Source organism: Hippichthys cyanospilos, chromosome 6 (assembly GCF_059441005.1).
Source record: "Hippichthys cyanospilos isolate Australia breed blue-spotted pipefish chromosome 6, RoL_Hcya_1.0, whole genome shotgun sequence".
NCBI lineage: Eukaryota > Metazoa > Chordata > Actinopteri > Syngnathiformes > Syngnathidae > Hippichthys > Hippichthys cyanospilos.
This window is the reverse complement of record NC_142374.1, coordinates 15,958,806-15,973,724: the sequence shown is the minus strand read 5'-3', so window position 1 is coordinate 15,973,724 and position 14,919 is coordinate 15,958,806. Positions and strand designations below refer to the sequence as shown.

Genomic DNA, 14,919 nt, shown 5'->3' with positions numbered 1-14,919 from the left:
AAGATTTCCGTCACCAGACTGCAGCTAACAACAACTTTACTTGTTTAATCCAGAGAAACATTTTTTTTTTGTATATACAGTACAGTGCAGACAGAACCTGACAATGTGAAATGCATCTCACAAAAAACACTCTCCATCATCAGGTGTCATTAGAATATTGCTAAATTCACTAAATCTGGAACACTTTTTCCATACTTTATCCTGTTCCCAGGGGCACTCTGCACTGACTAAAAGTCCGGCAGTCCTCTGCTTGTCATCCTGAGAACCTACATGATCTCCATGAGAAACATGGTCAAACAGTATTGTACCATTATAAAAGTCCCATGACCGAACTCAATCTCTCATTTGTAGAAAGAACACAAAGATTAGGAAACAAGTTTTTGTGACTGAAATGCCATATGCCTCCCGCAAACGTTAACTTAATGCGGCGATGGCGGCAGCATCCATCGATGTCTTCGTCACAAGCCTCCCGTGAAGCCACCTGGCTGCTATCTGTCATCTCAGCAGGCGCCGAAGGCCTCCACGGGACATCCTTGTCCACTTTGTCTTCATTGTCCTTCGCCGACAAAGCGTCTGGCCTCAGGTTTTCCTCATCATGCGACGCGATTGCCAGACGTGAAACTTGCTGTATGCCGCCTGCAGCATCTGCTCTAAGTGTGCTGTGAGCTGCAGGGGATTCAATAATTAAACAAGAAGCTCTGGGTAACTACAGTACTTTACGTTAACATTAATCAGAAATAAATGAGTAAAGGAAGAATGTAAACTCTCAGTGCAACTTGAAACTACTCAAATTAAATATTGGCCTCAAACATGCCACATTTTTGGTTGTGAAGGAAAGTGACAATCTGTGATAGGAAATATTGCACTTGAGTATTAATTGAGTATAGAGTTTTAATTTTTTCTTAGTGTTGGAGTAGTGCTGCATTACTGGTTAACTGGGTGGGAGGGCACGTATGACCCTGGGGAGCAGGCTTCAGTTTTCCTGTGGGAAGTGTAATTGCACATCCACGACACAAGGTGGTGCTGTGGCACTTTCATTGTTAAAGTAGGGGTCCTTTATAAGTGTTGTCAACAGGCACCTCAAGAGACACCATGAAGATATATTTAACAGTAACGAAAAGAAAGATAGACATCTCACTATCAACATGCTCATTGTGCCCATTAATGATTATTTCATTTGTGATATTCAGATAAAAAAGAATAGCACAATGTTTTATAACTTTTTCTTCAGGTTAAAACGTTTAATTTATTGGTGCACCTGTGTGAATGTTCCAAATCAATTTACATTAATAATTATTTAATTCAATATTTATTTCAGCATAAAAGAGATGTTTCTAGTTTAAGTTATTGACTTTTTTTTTATTCAGGCACTGTGGTTCTTTTATTTCTGTGAGAGACTAACTTGTAACCTGTAGAAACCCTGTAAAAAGTCAAGTTAGGTTGGCAAAATAGTCACTGAGGCAGGGGAAATGTTTTCGCTTTCCTTGGGGGGGGGGCTTTGCAAAATATAGTTGAGAAGCACTGCTAAAAGTTAAAGTTTTGGTTGATCAATGTGGAGAAACATTGAAAAGCATTTACCTGAGTCAGTTTACATAATCGTGTACTTACATTTTTATTTAAGTATTGTCGTTGAATCTTCTCTTGAAAAGGACAAAGCTTGGTTGTCTGAAATCTCTCAAGGTTGGATTTCATTTTAATCAACTGGAAAAAGATAGAACAGATGAGGTTGAAAGTATGGAATGGTAGCAATCATGTACTGTGTAAACTCAGCTAAATTGAAAAAGGGTGGCTAGTAATTATTGTGACTCAACAATTAATCACCTTCTCTTCCATGAATGGTGTGTTGACGGGAAAACAAGACCAGAAATGTCTTAACAACTCTCCAGCAGCTGTATAAAGATGTTTCAGTTCCCCTTGAATGTCAGATGGTACCATCTCTGCAAGTATCACAAATGAGAAAGGGCAAAGAAATGAAATCCGTTTGCGGTGGGAAAACTGCATTGTTCTATCGGCAAAACTGGGATGTTTTTCCAATGAGATTTGGCTACGTGCTGCATGACGTACGATTTATGGCTTGCTGCGATCCCGTCTGCATGAGGATGCCGCCGGGAGAAAGCGTCGCAATGGCGGAGGTTGCCTCTGCGCTGGTCAAAACCTGCAGAGAGAGATACTTGTATTATAATTGTGAAATTCCATATCACAAATGTGAGGGTACTTAGACTGCAGTTTTGCTCTCTAAACAACACAAACGAGCACAATTAAAGCGAGGCCACATAATGGGAGTGTAAAGTGGTGGCTCAAACCTGAGTTAGGTTGGGTTTGTAATTGGCCATCTCGTGCCGGACGTGGTTGATGGAGTTGATGATTTCTTGGCTTGTTGTGTACTTAAGCGACTGAAGAGGTACGGGACCATGAGCATACCTTTATAAGAAAAATAATTGTCTGATTTCAGTATGGTTAGCGGTCAGATTTTGCATAATGGTGGCAATTTGGGGACAATACCAGGTGAATACTGTGAATACTACTAACCTGTCTGACTTTTTGAGGTTTAATGCAACCACTTTTGGTCCGTTTTCCCTTTGCAAGTCCTCATACTCTATGGCTTCTTGTAATTTCACCTACAACAAGCAATGTGAATGGTTAATGTGTGAATACCGGACAAAAAAACAAACCATTTTACCTTCTTGATGGGAGGCTGGAAGAGGTCGGAATCCCGCGAGTTTCCATCAGTGCTGCTCGTCTCGCTACCTTGGTCATTGTCCCTTTAAAACAATGGTGGTGAAGATTTAAGGTGATGTCGTTCTTTGTAAAGCGGCAATCTGTAATATTTATATTTTTACCCTTTGCGCGAGCCTGCTGCCAGCACCATGGCACTGTGATGGTTGAAGCGCTTTATAATGGCAGAGTTGCTGCTCTCCTTCACTGTTCTGTTTGAATTTGAAGTGGAGGGCAGTGGTGTGCTGACACCGTAACCCTATAACAAACACGTGACAGAACAAAGTATTTTGTTTTGTTTTTCTAACAAGGACATTCCCACGTCTCGCACATCATTTTACGAACGAGTTACGTAAATTGACACGCGTCACTAAATGTGACAAATCAGTCTGAGACACAGTAGCCACAAATTTACACTTTGCTGCTCGTATATTTGGGCTGAAATGTAAATCACATCTAAGGTATGAGAAGATGAAACCTCAAGATGATTTTCATTTTTGCTGACAAAAGCCTGGTTTTGGTCATCACATTTTAGTTTTTTTCTTATCATACAGTGTCTTTTAATTTATTATTTTCATTTGCTTCATTAGTTTATTTTGTTCATTAAACATTTTTATGTTTTTTTTTCATCTTTTATATTGCATCAAAATGTCTGTTTACATTGTTAGTTCACGGTTTTCCTTGTTTTCATTTTCTTTTTACATCTATGTTTAATGTACTGCATCATTTATCAGTTTTTTCATGTTTCCCTGTTTTTGTTTATTATAAGTCTTTCATTAGTTGTTGTTGTATTGTATGTCTTATGTTTTTTTTCTCATTTAATCATCATCTAGTATACACTACGTGTTTTAAGGCTGTAAATCCTTCCACCACACACATAATATGTAATGCTTTTTTCGGGTAGGCATTAACATTTTGTTCAGTTTCTCTGAGCTTAAACGCTCAAAATATGTGAAACACCAAGTATGCAAAAGGTGAAACACTGCTTGTATGAAATTAATGAAAGTAATACATCATCATTCATCTCAGTAATTTACCTCATCCAAGGATTTATCTTCTAAAGATTGCAGATCAACCAGGGGATTCTTAACTCCTTGCACCACCATTGATTTTAAACCTTTTCAAACAAACAGTTTCTTATGTAATATCACTTAATGACACATGTATTTCTATGTGCAACACTTAACACTTTTACCTTTTTCATCCAGCTTTGCACACTCTGTGAAGATGTCCTGTGTACCAGTGCTGATGCGATCTCGGTGAAAATACTGGGACTGGAAGAAGCGTGTCCAAAACTCCTTCTCGGTCAGTTCATGAGGCACACTCTCACAATACTTTTGTTTTACTGCAAAGGCCAGTGTAAAGTTGACATAGGTTGTGTGCACACATAGAGTATATAGAGACACCTAGTAATCCACATTTACCTGCAGGATAGGTTCTGAAGATCGATTCAATGATATCAGCTGTCAAATTATATCTCAAGCCGTTGCAGCCGTCTGTTTGAGGCCGTATGTCTGCCTATAAACATTAAAAAACAAAACAAAAAAACACAGATTTAAAAAGGAGTTGAAATTCGGGATTAAATTGTACATAAGGGTTTATTGGGTCACTTACCAAAAACGCTCCAGATATACCAACTTCCTGCTTATTGTTGCAAATTGTAGCAACTGCGTGATTTAGGCCCCCTAATCGGTTAGTCCAAAATTCCTCGGCACTGATCACTTGGCTGACAACTAAATCTTTATACAGTTGAAAAAGCATTGGATCTTCTTGAAGCATCCTACAAATGAAAAAGAACGTTTTTTTTTTTTTTTTAAAGGAGTAGGCCCTACCGATTGATCGATCAGCTGATTAAATCGGCCAATTATGGCCCTTCAAACATCAGCAAAATATAATCAGATAAATGACTGATATTTGTAGATTATTTTAACATTTTTATCTTTATGCACTCTAACATTTACAGCAGTTCCACATAAGTAACCCGGTGTGGTTATTTATTACACATATAACATATCATAACATTGTAGCCTTAAATATAAGAATAATAATTGACACCTATTAAAATTGGGAATTTGGGAGGGAACAAATGCAATTTTATTCATCAGAATTTTCAAGGTTAATCAGCCGATTATTCATAATGTTTACTTTTTCTGCCAAAATCATTATCATGCTAAAAAAATACATATAGTTCAGACTCTATTGTGGAGATATGCAATACCAATTGTTATGGATGATTTTAGACGCGTTTGACATGCTCGCTCAATTTTTGGGTTGGAGAAAATTCCTGTTGTGTTGCAACCGAGAAGCTCACCTGTTTTTCTCCTCCAGCTCCTTGTTAGCCTTCTTCTTGAATTTGGGCAGGAGCGTTTGCAGCAGTTCTTTTGCAGCCTCCCGTTCTTTAAGTGCAGTGCTCTCATTAGAAAAGTGGAATGTGGTACTCTCGCCGGAGTGCAGGACCAGTTGGAGCTGAACTTTTGCTTTGCCGTCGGGGCTGATTTTCTGACCTGTGCAGACCAGAAATAACATCACACATTGTCCTTGCATTGCAACGTTGATGTAAAAAAGCACTCACAGCGTATATCCGCATAAAGGTGGCTGACAGTAAAGCGGTCCTTGCCCTCTGGACTCCACGCTATGCGTTCAGCCATCAAATAAAGGGTGCCATCCTGTTTCTTCTGGCGAACCTTTTTCACCACCAGAAGCACCTCTTCTGACAGTGAGGCCATGGCTCGGACGTGTAAACTGAAAAAGAGGAGCGGGTTGTGTCTTTGTTTAAATCGTTATTAATCGTGTATCTGCACACCGACTCAACGCTTGTCATCTATGCAAGATGATTAATGCTGTAACTGCCGACAGATCATTTTTTAATGCATAATCATACCTTCTCTCAAACTAATACCTCTGCTACTCCGACTACGAACAACATAGTCACTTTACTATCTAGAAGTATGTAAAATGAATTATACCAACTCATCTATCCAGCATTACATTACGTTAGCTAGCCCTAAGAGTGAAGAGAACAAGCGTGTGAGCAAAAGTCGGCAGAAAAACTTACTTTACCTTAAAACTGGTGGACCCTGCTGCGGATACTTCACCGTTATTTAACACATTATCGCAAAATGAATACCTTGTAGGCCCCGATTCTAAATAAATGAGCCATCTGGCAAAAAAATGTAGACTACTCTGATAATGAAGACATACTTGAGCGCAGACATAGCTGGCTGACACTGAGTTGCAATCAAAATGTCCGAGTATAAAAGAAAGCGCGACATTAGTTCCGACACGAACACGATCCTAATGCAAGCATACTTTTTTTTTTTATTTAAATTGTAGTTAAATTTAATTTACATATTTGTCATAAATATAAATAAATACCGACATAAAATAATACTTAGTTTTGTAGCTATACTTTGAAGAGGTTTGGTCGACTACTATGACCACTGATGATGGGAGCGCAGTGTATGAAATTTATTTAAATTTACGTGACAGAAATTAAATTACTTACGTTCAGTTATAACGCCTGAAGGGGAATTTCCCTTCACATTTTGCACCTGTCAGGATGGTGCCTCGCTCAAGGGCTCCTCAAAAATAGTCAAGAAGCAAAATGTTTTCTTAGTTCCTTTCATATTTCTGAAGTAAGGACTTTTTAAAAGTGCTGTGTGTGTGTGTTTGCGTGTGTGCGCGCGTGCTTGTGTCCGTGTGTACGTGTATTTAATTCACTGTGAAAGAAGGTTGAAGATATTGAGTTTCCTTTCTGACCATGATGACGATGATGATTAATTTATTGCACCTTTTCACATGTTAACTTTCATAATTTCACTGTCGGAATTTGATTACAGTCAAAAATGATTAATGCATTTTGCATAGTGACGTTATAATAGAGTTATATTTTAATATTTTTTGAGTACGGGTAAATATGTTGAGGGAGGTCAGGTAACGAGAACATAATTCAATCTGACATTTACCTGAATTGATTTTAAATGTTAATGTGCCACATAAAAATAATAATTGATGTATATGACATTGCACAAAATAAATAACACATGAATTGTTGCAATATGGAAATGTTTATTAGAAAGAAGAGTTTTTAAGAATGCCAAGAGGAAAATCAGTGTTTTGGAACTAACCAGCATGTACTGTATGATAAACAATTTCTCAGATGCAATGTACAAATCACAGCTGCGTGATGCCATATTCCATTTATTTACTGGTACAAATATTCTCAAATAAGATGTGAATTCTTAAATTTGTTTAGGCTTGGATGTTTCTGAGCCATGTCCATTTTTTTAACCAGTGGAATAAGCATGCTGTGCGGCTTAGATTGTATACATGTGGTCAATACATGTAAAACCTTGATTCTCTAACTGTTATTTAGCAGAGTGATAACAAAAAAGGACTTCTTTGCATATAACACAGCCTTTAAAAATGTCCAAATTGATGGTTTGTATTTTGTGTACAATGAGTGGGTTGACAGCCACACTTTTCAATTGAGACGTAGGAGTGTTTCTTTTTGCTTCCATCCTTACAAATCATCTCCACTTCCTTCTTACTGGTGACTGTTTCTTGACAACAGGAACAAGAGTGCGTCAGGCTGTTGCTTTCTGCTGAGTACCTGAGTAGATCAATAAAGTTTCATGCATAATCTCTGTTGCCAAACACACCTTACAATGAAGTACTAATTCATCTTAGTGTTAAATCTCACATTGATGTTGACGCCCCACAGGATCCTTCGCAGGTCATCATTTCCACTGGCTCAACTGACTTGCAGTTGTTTACATGCAAGTAGGTGGTGTTCGTATTTAGTTTACATTTGGAAGGAAGAGGAACTGGGAATGACAACAGATTGCACATAGATACTTAGTGGAACATTCCCCACAACATATTACTGATTATGAGGCCATTAACATGAATTTCTATCTATCTATCTATCTATCTATCTATCTATCTATCTATCTATCTATCTATCTATCTATCTATCTATCTATCTATCTATCTATCTATCTATCTATCTATCTATCTATCTATCTATCCATCCATCCATCCATCCATCCATCCATCCATCCATCCATCCATCCATCCATCCATCCATCCATCCATCCACATATACTGTGTATAAACTCAATTTACCACATGTAAGGGTCTGGCAGCAGTCCACTGTTTGGTTCATCAACACCTCGCCTTCCTTACAGGTTATGGGTGCTTGAGTGGGGCACACACGAGGTTCACATCGCACACTGAGCGTGTCCGCATCACAGACGCACTGCTGGCAGCCACTCAGCCACGTGTCACCAATCTTTGGGTGGCAAAACACATAGTTAACCATGACCATTACAATATAAGTAAAGTGAACCAGGAAAGTGATGATCTAATTGCCACATATACCTCTTTGGGTTCGCCATCAGGTCCTGTGCAACCTTTGACAGGAAATATTCTTTAGGACTTTAAATGAATCTAATTACGTATACAATGAACTGATAATTGCATGTCTGTGACTTACAGGCAAAGACACAGATGTCGGAACTGGAACTGAACAAAATTGTGCCTGGTGGACAGAAACATCCCTCCACAAATGTATTACAGTCAGACCTCTGGTAATAGTTTTCTCCCTGGCATGTCTGTGTATACTTGATATTGTATCTACAATGATGAAAGGGGCAGTTAGGAAAATACTAGGACATCACAACAAATGACAAGCAACCATGCAAGTACATAAATAAACATGGAAACCAAATGGGTTTACCTTGCATTGCAAGTTGGTTCCACCATAGGTCCACATGGTTTGTAGACTTTATGTGCAGGACATTTATATTCTGCAAGAGAAAAATAAATTAATTGCAGACAAAATGAAACATTTTTTAACTAATGTTTCAAGTCTGTGACTGTGTAATGTGGGATATCCATGCCCAATCTATACAGTGAGTTAGTTAGTTATTCAAATGCCTTTACCGCACTGCCCCTGTGTAGCGTTCCTCCAATCTACACAGATTGACGCCGCCGTACACATCATGGCGTACGCCTCCAAACTGGAGCATCCTACTTTGGTGTTTGGCATGTTGCAAACATCAAATTTACAGGCCTCATAATAGTCCTCTGGTGCAACGAGTTTGTGGCACTCCTTAAAAACACTGAGGGCAAAATGTAAATAAATAAACAGACAATTATTCATAGGCAGATATTGTATTGTGCTCACTTACCTGCTGATTATAATTTCACAAATTTCAGGGTTACAAGTAGGTTGAGTTGGTGTTGGATTCGGTGTTGGTGGAAGAGGCGGCTTCTCGCAGTAGGGTTTGTTCTTATCTGGTACATGCCACTCATGAGCCATATCGGCGCAAGAGGTGACAATATCCCCGTTGGGTAATCTGCAGTCATTCTTTCTATTATTGTCACATGTACCTGGTGAAAACAGATAATAACCCTCGCAATTGGACCGTAACATTAAAAAAAAAAAGTCTTTCATGTTTTTCTCAGAGCAAATATATGATTGTCTCACCACACTGTCCCTCTGTGTTGTTGTGGAAAAGGGAAAACGGTAAATCAACACTGAATAAAAGTCCCTTGAACGTCACAACAGCTTCAATTGCCGGAATTTTTAGGAGCAACTCGATTGCAGTGCTTGTGATGATGAAGTCCTCATTGGCGTATGTTGGAATTACTTTCTTGCCGTTGACGTAAACCTGTACGCATCATTCGAGTAATGTTCAACACGCATATTCAACTTACTTCAACTTAAGCGTTAAGTGCCAACAAACTCAAATAAATTGAACATGATAAATCAAACATATATAAATCCAACATGATAAAGGCCAGGGGGGAAAAGAGCCATACGAATAGGGATTTTGTGGCTTTTTCACAATGTCTTAGCATCTTGTGTTGATGAAAGTTTGAGGCTTCTGTCAGCTCCTGTATGTCAAAATCTCACAATCTTCACAAATCAAAAGATGTTGCTCGCCATTGATTATTCCATGTAACGTACGAGAAATTGTGCAGTATCTCCATAGTGTAGCCTGCTTTCCTGCTATTACAATGTCAATTCTGATATCCCTAGCAGTGGCTAAATAACTACTTGAGGCATTGCAGGGAAAAACTGGGAATGCTCAAGTGAAGCCTACTTTTTAAACAAACTATGGTTGATAACGTCCTACAAATGACATGGATGTATTGGAAAACAACAATGAAAATATGAATCTGAACATGAAGTCTTTGCCCCCTGACCTTTAAGATGACAACATGTACCGTATTGACTGTAGTTGTGCCCCTCTCCTGTGTGAGAATCACTTCGTAGCTCTTGTAATACACAATCAAGCTGTTAGCACAGGTTATTTCACCGGTGGCATCACAGTTTTCATTGTCAATAAGGACGGTGAAATTGTGTCGAGGAACAATCTCTTTAACCAAGACATAGGTGCAGTTTTTCTGAAAGCTGTAGTATTGACCATCAAATGTTACATAGTGTGGATCTCCCCAGCCGCTGCAAATACCTACAGAGTGATAGAAATCAATGTGGACAAGACTATTAGGCATCTTATGATCAGTTTTGCATGTGGAATCCCTGAAATGCTTTCAATTGAACTCACATGAGCATTCGTAATGGAAACAGCAACCGTCTTCATCATAGACCCTCCGTGGTGGTTGCCCATTTTCACAAACAGGCATGATTATTGGTTCACATGGCTTATGCTCTGTGAGGACTTTTCCATCATCACACATTGAAAAGGTACAGTTGCTGGAAAGCCAAGATTCACCATGCTAAAAGAACAAATTACACATCAACACATGAGGCCCTTTTATAATGGCAAGCCAAGCATTTTTTCCCCACTGTGCTTAAAATGGTAATAGTACAATAAGAACTTTTTCAACTTTCTAAACCTCTTCACCCGTGATCAAGTCTTTAAAATTAAACATGATTTATAATTGGGAACCACCGAGTCTATGTATTCATCCATGTTCTACATCCCTTATTTTCAGGGTTCTAGATTGCTGGATTTTATCCAAAGGGCAAAAGGCAGACCACCCCCGAGATTAATCGCCAGTCAATTATATATACACATATCCCATACAGTATCAGATACAACAACACCCATTCACTTCATCACTGAGTGTGACCGAACACAGAATTCAGCCGAACGCTTCACTCCAGTCAGTCGTAGAATAGATTTTCTGGTTCCGCTACTGGTCAATAAATCTGAATAGTTTATTGAATATAAACCCAGTCCTTGTTTTTTTTCCTTTCGATAATTAATGGAGTTCAAAGCAAACATGGTATTGCAACATTTAGCTGTTCTGCTGCACACAAATGGAATAAGATGCCAAAAGAAGTGAAGTCAGTCCCCGGAGTAAAAGCTTTTAAATCCAGGTTAAAAGTTATGCTCCTCTGACTCCACAAGGTTTAGTTAGTGTTACTTTAACTTTTGGGATATAAGGTTTGAGGATTTTTGATCAAATAATACGACTTGATTCTCATTGCTTTCATGAGCAAATAGACAATAGTTACTCCAAAGGCCGATGTTTGTTGAAGTCAGGTACCTTTCTTGGAGGGATGAGAAAATCGCAATCTTTGGGGGGCGCTTCAGTGGATACACTTGTTGTACTGGCTGTTGTTGTGACAACTTTTGTCGTTATGGCAATTGTTGTTAAAGTGGTAGTAGGCCTTGGTGGAGTGGTTGGTTGACACGGTCCTGCAAACTTCTCAACATTGCAAGTCTTATTGCAGTATGCAATGAAACACCAACCTGCTCCATCTGTCTTATTATAAATTGTTGTACCTAAAAATAATCAATGAAAAGACACAGTTTGAGAAAGAACTTAGAAGAACTGGACAGAGTGACATTATTATGTTTTGTTATGGCTCTTATAGTGATGGATTGCCCCAAATAGGCACTTTGGTGTATAATACCAATATATCACTAAAATATATGAACAAAGAAAAAACAGTATTTACCAGGAGCAAAAATCTGATCAAGGTATCTGCAGAAACATTCAGTGGTTCTTCCTGCTGTTGTCTGAATTGTTGAAGTTTTTTCTGTTGGCACTGTGGTAGGTTTTGTGATGATGGTGGTTGGAGTGAAGGTAACCAAGGGTCCTGTTGATGGCGTTGTATCTGTGACAATTTCAGGGGTTGTTGCGGTCACTGGTTTACCAGTCATGACTGCAGTTGTTGTGGGACCTTCTGGTGTTGTTCTTGGTGGTTTTGTTGTGGGTACTTTCTCGGTTGTTATGGTGGTAGGCTTTTCTGTGACTTCTGTGGTTGATTTTTCTGTGGATTTTGCAGTGGAGCTAGGTAGTTGTGTGGTTGCACCGGTCACTTTTTCTGTAACATTCGATGTAGTGGTGGTAATACCAGCAGTTCCTGAAACTGTGGTTGTGGGGTTTTGTACTATGGTGGTTGCGGTAGTTGGCCTCTCTGTAGCTATTGTGGGGTTTTCACTGGTAGTTGAGGGTCTTTCTGTTGTTGTAATAATTGTGCTTGTCTTTTCTGTTGATGCCATGCTGGGTTTTGCTGTAACTACTGTTGTGGTTTGGATCTCTGTTGCTGTGCTTGGAGATTCTGTAAGAGTTGTTGGTTTTGCTGTGGCTGGGGTGGTTTTAGTCTGTTGAGTAGTAAATGTAGTTGTCTTTGTTGGAGTAGTTGTTGGTATGGATGGCTTTTGTGTGGTTGTTGTCATGGTTGTGGGTTCTATTATAATTGTAGTCGGCGTTTCCATGGGTGAAATAGTTGTTTTGACATTAGTTGTTGACCTTTCAGTGGTTGTGGCTACAGTGGTTGTGGCCTTTTCAGTTATTGGTCTTGTAGTTGTAGCTTTGGTTGTTACTGAGATTGTTGAGGTTTGGGTCGCTTTTGCTGTGCTTGCAGATTCTGTAACAGTTGTTGGTCTTTCTGTTACTGTGGTGGGTTCTTCTGTGGCTTTGATTGTTGTAACAGCCACAGTAGTAGGGTTTTCAGTAGCTATGCTAACAGTAGTGGCCTTTTGTGTAACTGTGGTGGGATTTTTAGTGGTTGTCGTGATAGTGGTAGGTTTTTCTGTAATTGTTGTGGATTGGAGGGTTACTGTGGTGGGTCTTCCTGTTGTCGTTGTTCGACTCTCTGTACTAAATGTAATCAAGGGTTTGGTTGAGGATGCAGTTGGAACAGTTGCGTTTGTAACCATTTCAGGGAGTGTGGTTTTTGGTTTTCCAGTCGATGTGACTGCAGTTGTGGTGGGAGTTTTTGTGGTTGTTCTCGGTGGCTTTGTAGTGGCTACAGTTTCTGTTGTTATGGTGGTAGGCTTTTCTGTTACCTCTGTGGTCACATTTTCTGTGGTTTTGGTAGTGGTTGCAGGGTTTTCTGTTTTGGTTGTGACTTTTTCTGTCGTTGGAACAACTGTGCTTATCTTTTCTGTTGATGCTGTGCTGGGTTTTTCTGTAACTACGATTGTTGTGGTTTGGAACCCAGGTGCTGTGCTTGGAGATTCTGCAACAGTTGTTGGTTTTGCTGTGGCTGGGGTGGTTTTAGTCTGTTGAGTAGTAAATGTAGTTGTCTTTGTTGGAGTAGTTGTTGGTATGGATGGCTTTTGTGTGGTTGTTGTCATGGTTGTGGGTTCTATTGTAATTGTAGTCGGCGTTTCCATGGGTGAAATAGTTGTTTTGACATTAGTTGTTGACCTTTCAGTGGTTGTGGCTACAGTGGTTGTGGCCTTTTCAGTTATTGGTCTTGTAGTTGTAGCTTTGGTTGTTACTGAGATTGTTGAGGTTTGGGTCGCTTTTGCTGTGCTTGCAGATTCTGTAACAGTTGTTGGTCTTTCTGTTACTGTGGTGGGTTCTTCTGTGGCTCTGATTGTTGTAACAGACACAGTAGTAGGGTTTTCAGTGGCTATGATAACAGTAGTGGCCTTTTGTGTAACTGTGGTGGGGTTTTTAGTGGTTGTTGTGATAGTGGTAGGTTTTCCTGTAATTGTTGTGGATTGGAGGGTTACTGTGGTGGGTCTTCCTGTTGTCGTTGTTCGAGTCTCTGTACTAAATGTAATCAAGGGTTTGGTTGAGGATGCAATTGGAACAGTTGCGTTTGTAACCATTTCAGGGAGTGTGGTTTTTGGTTTTCCAGTCGATGTGACTGCAGTTGTGGTGGGAGTTTTTGTGGTTGTTCTTGGTGGCTTTGTAGTGGCTACAGTTTCTGTTGTTATGGTGGTAGGCTTTTCTGTAACCTCTGTGGTCACATTTTCTGTGGTTTTGGTAGTGGTTGCAGGGTTTTCTGTTTTGGTTGTGACTTTTTCTGTCGTTGGAACAACTGTGCTTAGCTTTTCTGTTGATGCTGTGCTTGGTTTTTCTGTAACTACGATTGTTGTGGTTTGGAACCCAGGTGCTGTGCTTGGAGATTCTGCAATAGTTGTTGGTCTTTCTGTGGTTGTGGAGGGTAGTTCCGTGGCTGTGATTGTTGTTACAGCTACCGTTGTTGGCTTTTCTGTTGTTATAGCAACAATTGTGCTGGCTTTTTCTGTAGCTGTGGTGGGATTTTCTGTGGCTGTGATGGTTGTTATAGCAGTGCTGGCTATTTCTGTTACCGTGGTGGGATTTTCTGTGGCTGTGATGGTTGTTATAGCAGTGCTGGCCTTTTGTGTAACTGTGGCGATGGGATTTTCTGTAATGGCCATTGTTGTTGTTGGTACTTCTGTGACTGTGGTAGGTTTTTCTGTGGTTGCGGTTGTTTGATCCTGTTCAGTAATAGATGTGGTTGCCTTTGTTGAAATAGTTGTTGGAACGGATGGTTTTTGTGTGGTAGTTGTCATAGTTGTGGGTTCTTCTGTAATTGTGGTGGGTTGTTCTGTGGGTACAGTTGTAGTTTTGGTTATAGTTATTGGCTTCTCTGTGGTTTTGCCTACAGTAGTTGTGGCCTTTTCTGTTGTTGTGGCACTTGTAGTTGCAGCTTTGGTTGGAGTAACACATTGATTGATGCAACATTTGACTCGAATCTCATAGTCATAACAAATTGGAGGTATGCCTTGCTCTTTGTTATGGCAGATCAGTCCATCTGTTGGGTTGCAGGTTACTTTTTGACCTAGCTGATCCAAAGGTACATCAGGAAATGCTTTCGCTCGACATTCTATTTCGAGTTGTTGTTTACAGTCATTCAGACTTGGATCAGTTATGTTTTCTATAGATTCATAGTCTCCACCATTGAGGGTAGGATCAGGGTAATGATTGTTTATCCAATGTGACGAGTGACAGACA

At 39.6% G+C, this 14,919-nt stretch overlaps 2 protein-coding genes across 2 annotated transcripts; both read right to left on the bottom strand.

Moving 5' to 3' along the window:
• Positions 1-4: 4 nt before the first annotated feature.
• On the bottom strand, positions 5-5,941 carry gtf2h1 (general transcription factor IIH, polypeptide 1). The gene is made up of 15 exons (XM_088417421.1): positions 5,776-5,941; positions 5,288-5,457; positions 5,027-5,219; positions 4,330-4,495; positions 4,140-4,233; positions 3,911-4,060; positions 3,753-3,832; positions 2,841-2,974; positions 2,681-2,762; positions 2,530-2,618; positions 2,304-2,421; positions 2,065-2,155; positions 1,822-1,937; positions 1,609-1,701; positions 5-666 (listed from the first exon to the last, which is right to left on the bottom strand). The coding sequence occupies exons 2-15, from the start codon at positions 5,439-5,441 to the stop codon at positions 580-582; spliced, it is 1,647 nt and encodes a 548-aa protein (XP_088273547.1). The 5' UTR covers positions 5,442-5,457; positions 5,776-5,941; the 3' UTR covers positions 5-579.
• Positions 5,942-6,781: 840 nt separating this feature from the next.
• LOC148422397 (uncharacterized) lies at positions 6,782-14,562 on the bottom strand. Its single transcript, XM_088418087.1, has 13 exons — positions 11,657-14,562; positions 11,242-11,480; positions 10,293-10,464; positions 9,952-10,196; positions 9,209-9,392; positions 8,910-9,111; positions 8,662-8,840; positions 8,456-8,525; positions 8,213-8,352; positions 8,098-8,129; positions 7,843-8,008; positions 7,418-7,541; positions 6,782-7,327 (listed from the first exon to the last, which is right to left on the bottom strand). The coding sequence occupies exons 1-13, from the start codon at positions 14,475-14,477 to the stop codon at positions 7,135-7,137; spliced, it is 4,767 nt and encodes a 1,588-aa protein (XP_088274213.1). The 5' UTR covers positions 14,478-14,562; the 3' UTR covers positions 6,782-7,134.
• Positions 14,563-14,919: the final 357 nt, after the last annotated feature.

Bases quoted from the DNA above. Each gene is read 5' to 3' on its own strand.
- gtf2h1 (XM_088417421.1), bottom strand. From the start codon at position 5,441: ATGGCCTCACTGTCAGAAGAGGTGCTTCTGGTGGTGAAAAAGGTTCGC. The intron at 4,496-5,026 runs GTGAGCTTCTCG...TTTCATTTGTAG, and splicing joins GAGCTGGAGGAGAAAAACAG to GATGCTTCAAGAAGATCCAA. The intron at 1,702-1,821 runs GTGATTAATTGT...ATCTTTTTCCAG, and splicing joins CACCATTCATGGAAGAGAAG to TTGATTAAAATGAAATCCAA.
- LOC148422397 (XM_088418087.1), bottom strand. From the start codon at position 14,477: ATGACAACTACCACACAAAAACCATCCGTTCCAACAACTATTTCAACA. The intron at 10,465-11,241 runs GTACCTGACTTC...TTGTTCTTTTAG, and splicing joins TTCTCATCCCTCCAAGAAAG to CATGGTGAATCTTGGCTTTC. The intron at 8,130-8,212 runs GTAAGTCACAGA...TTCCTGTCAAAG, and splicing joins CGACATCTGTGTCTTTGCCT to GTTGCACAGGACCTGATGGC.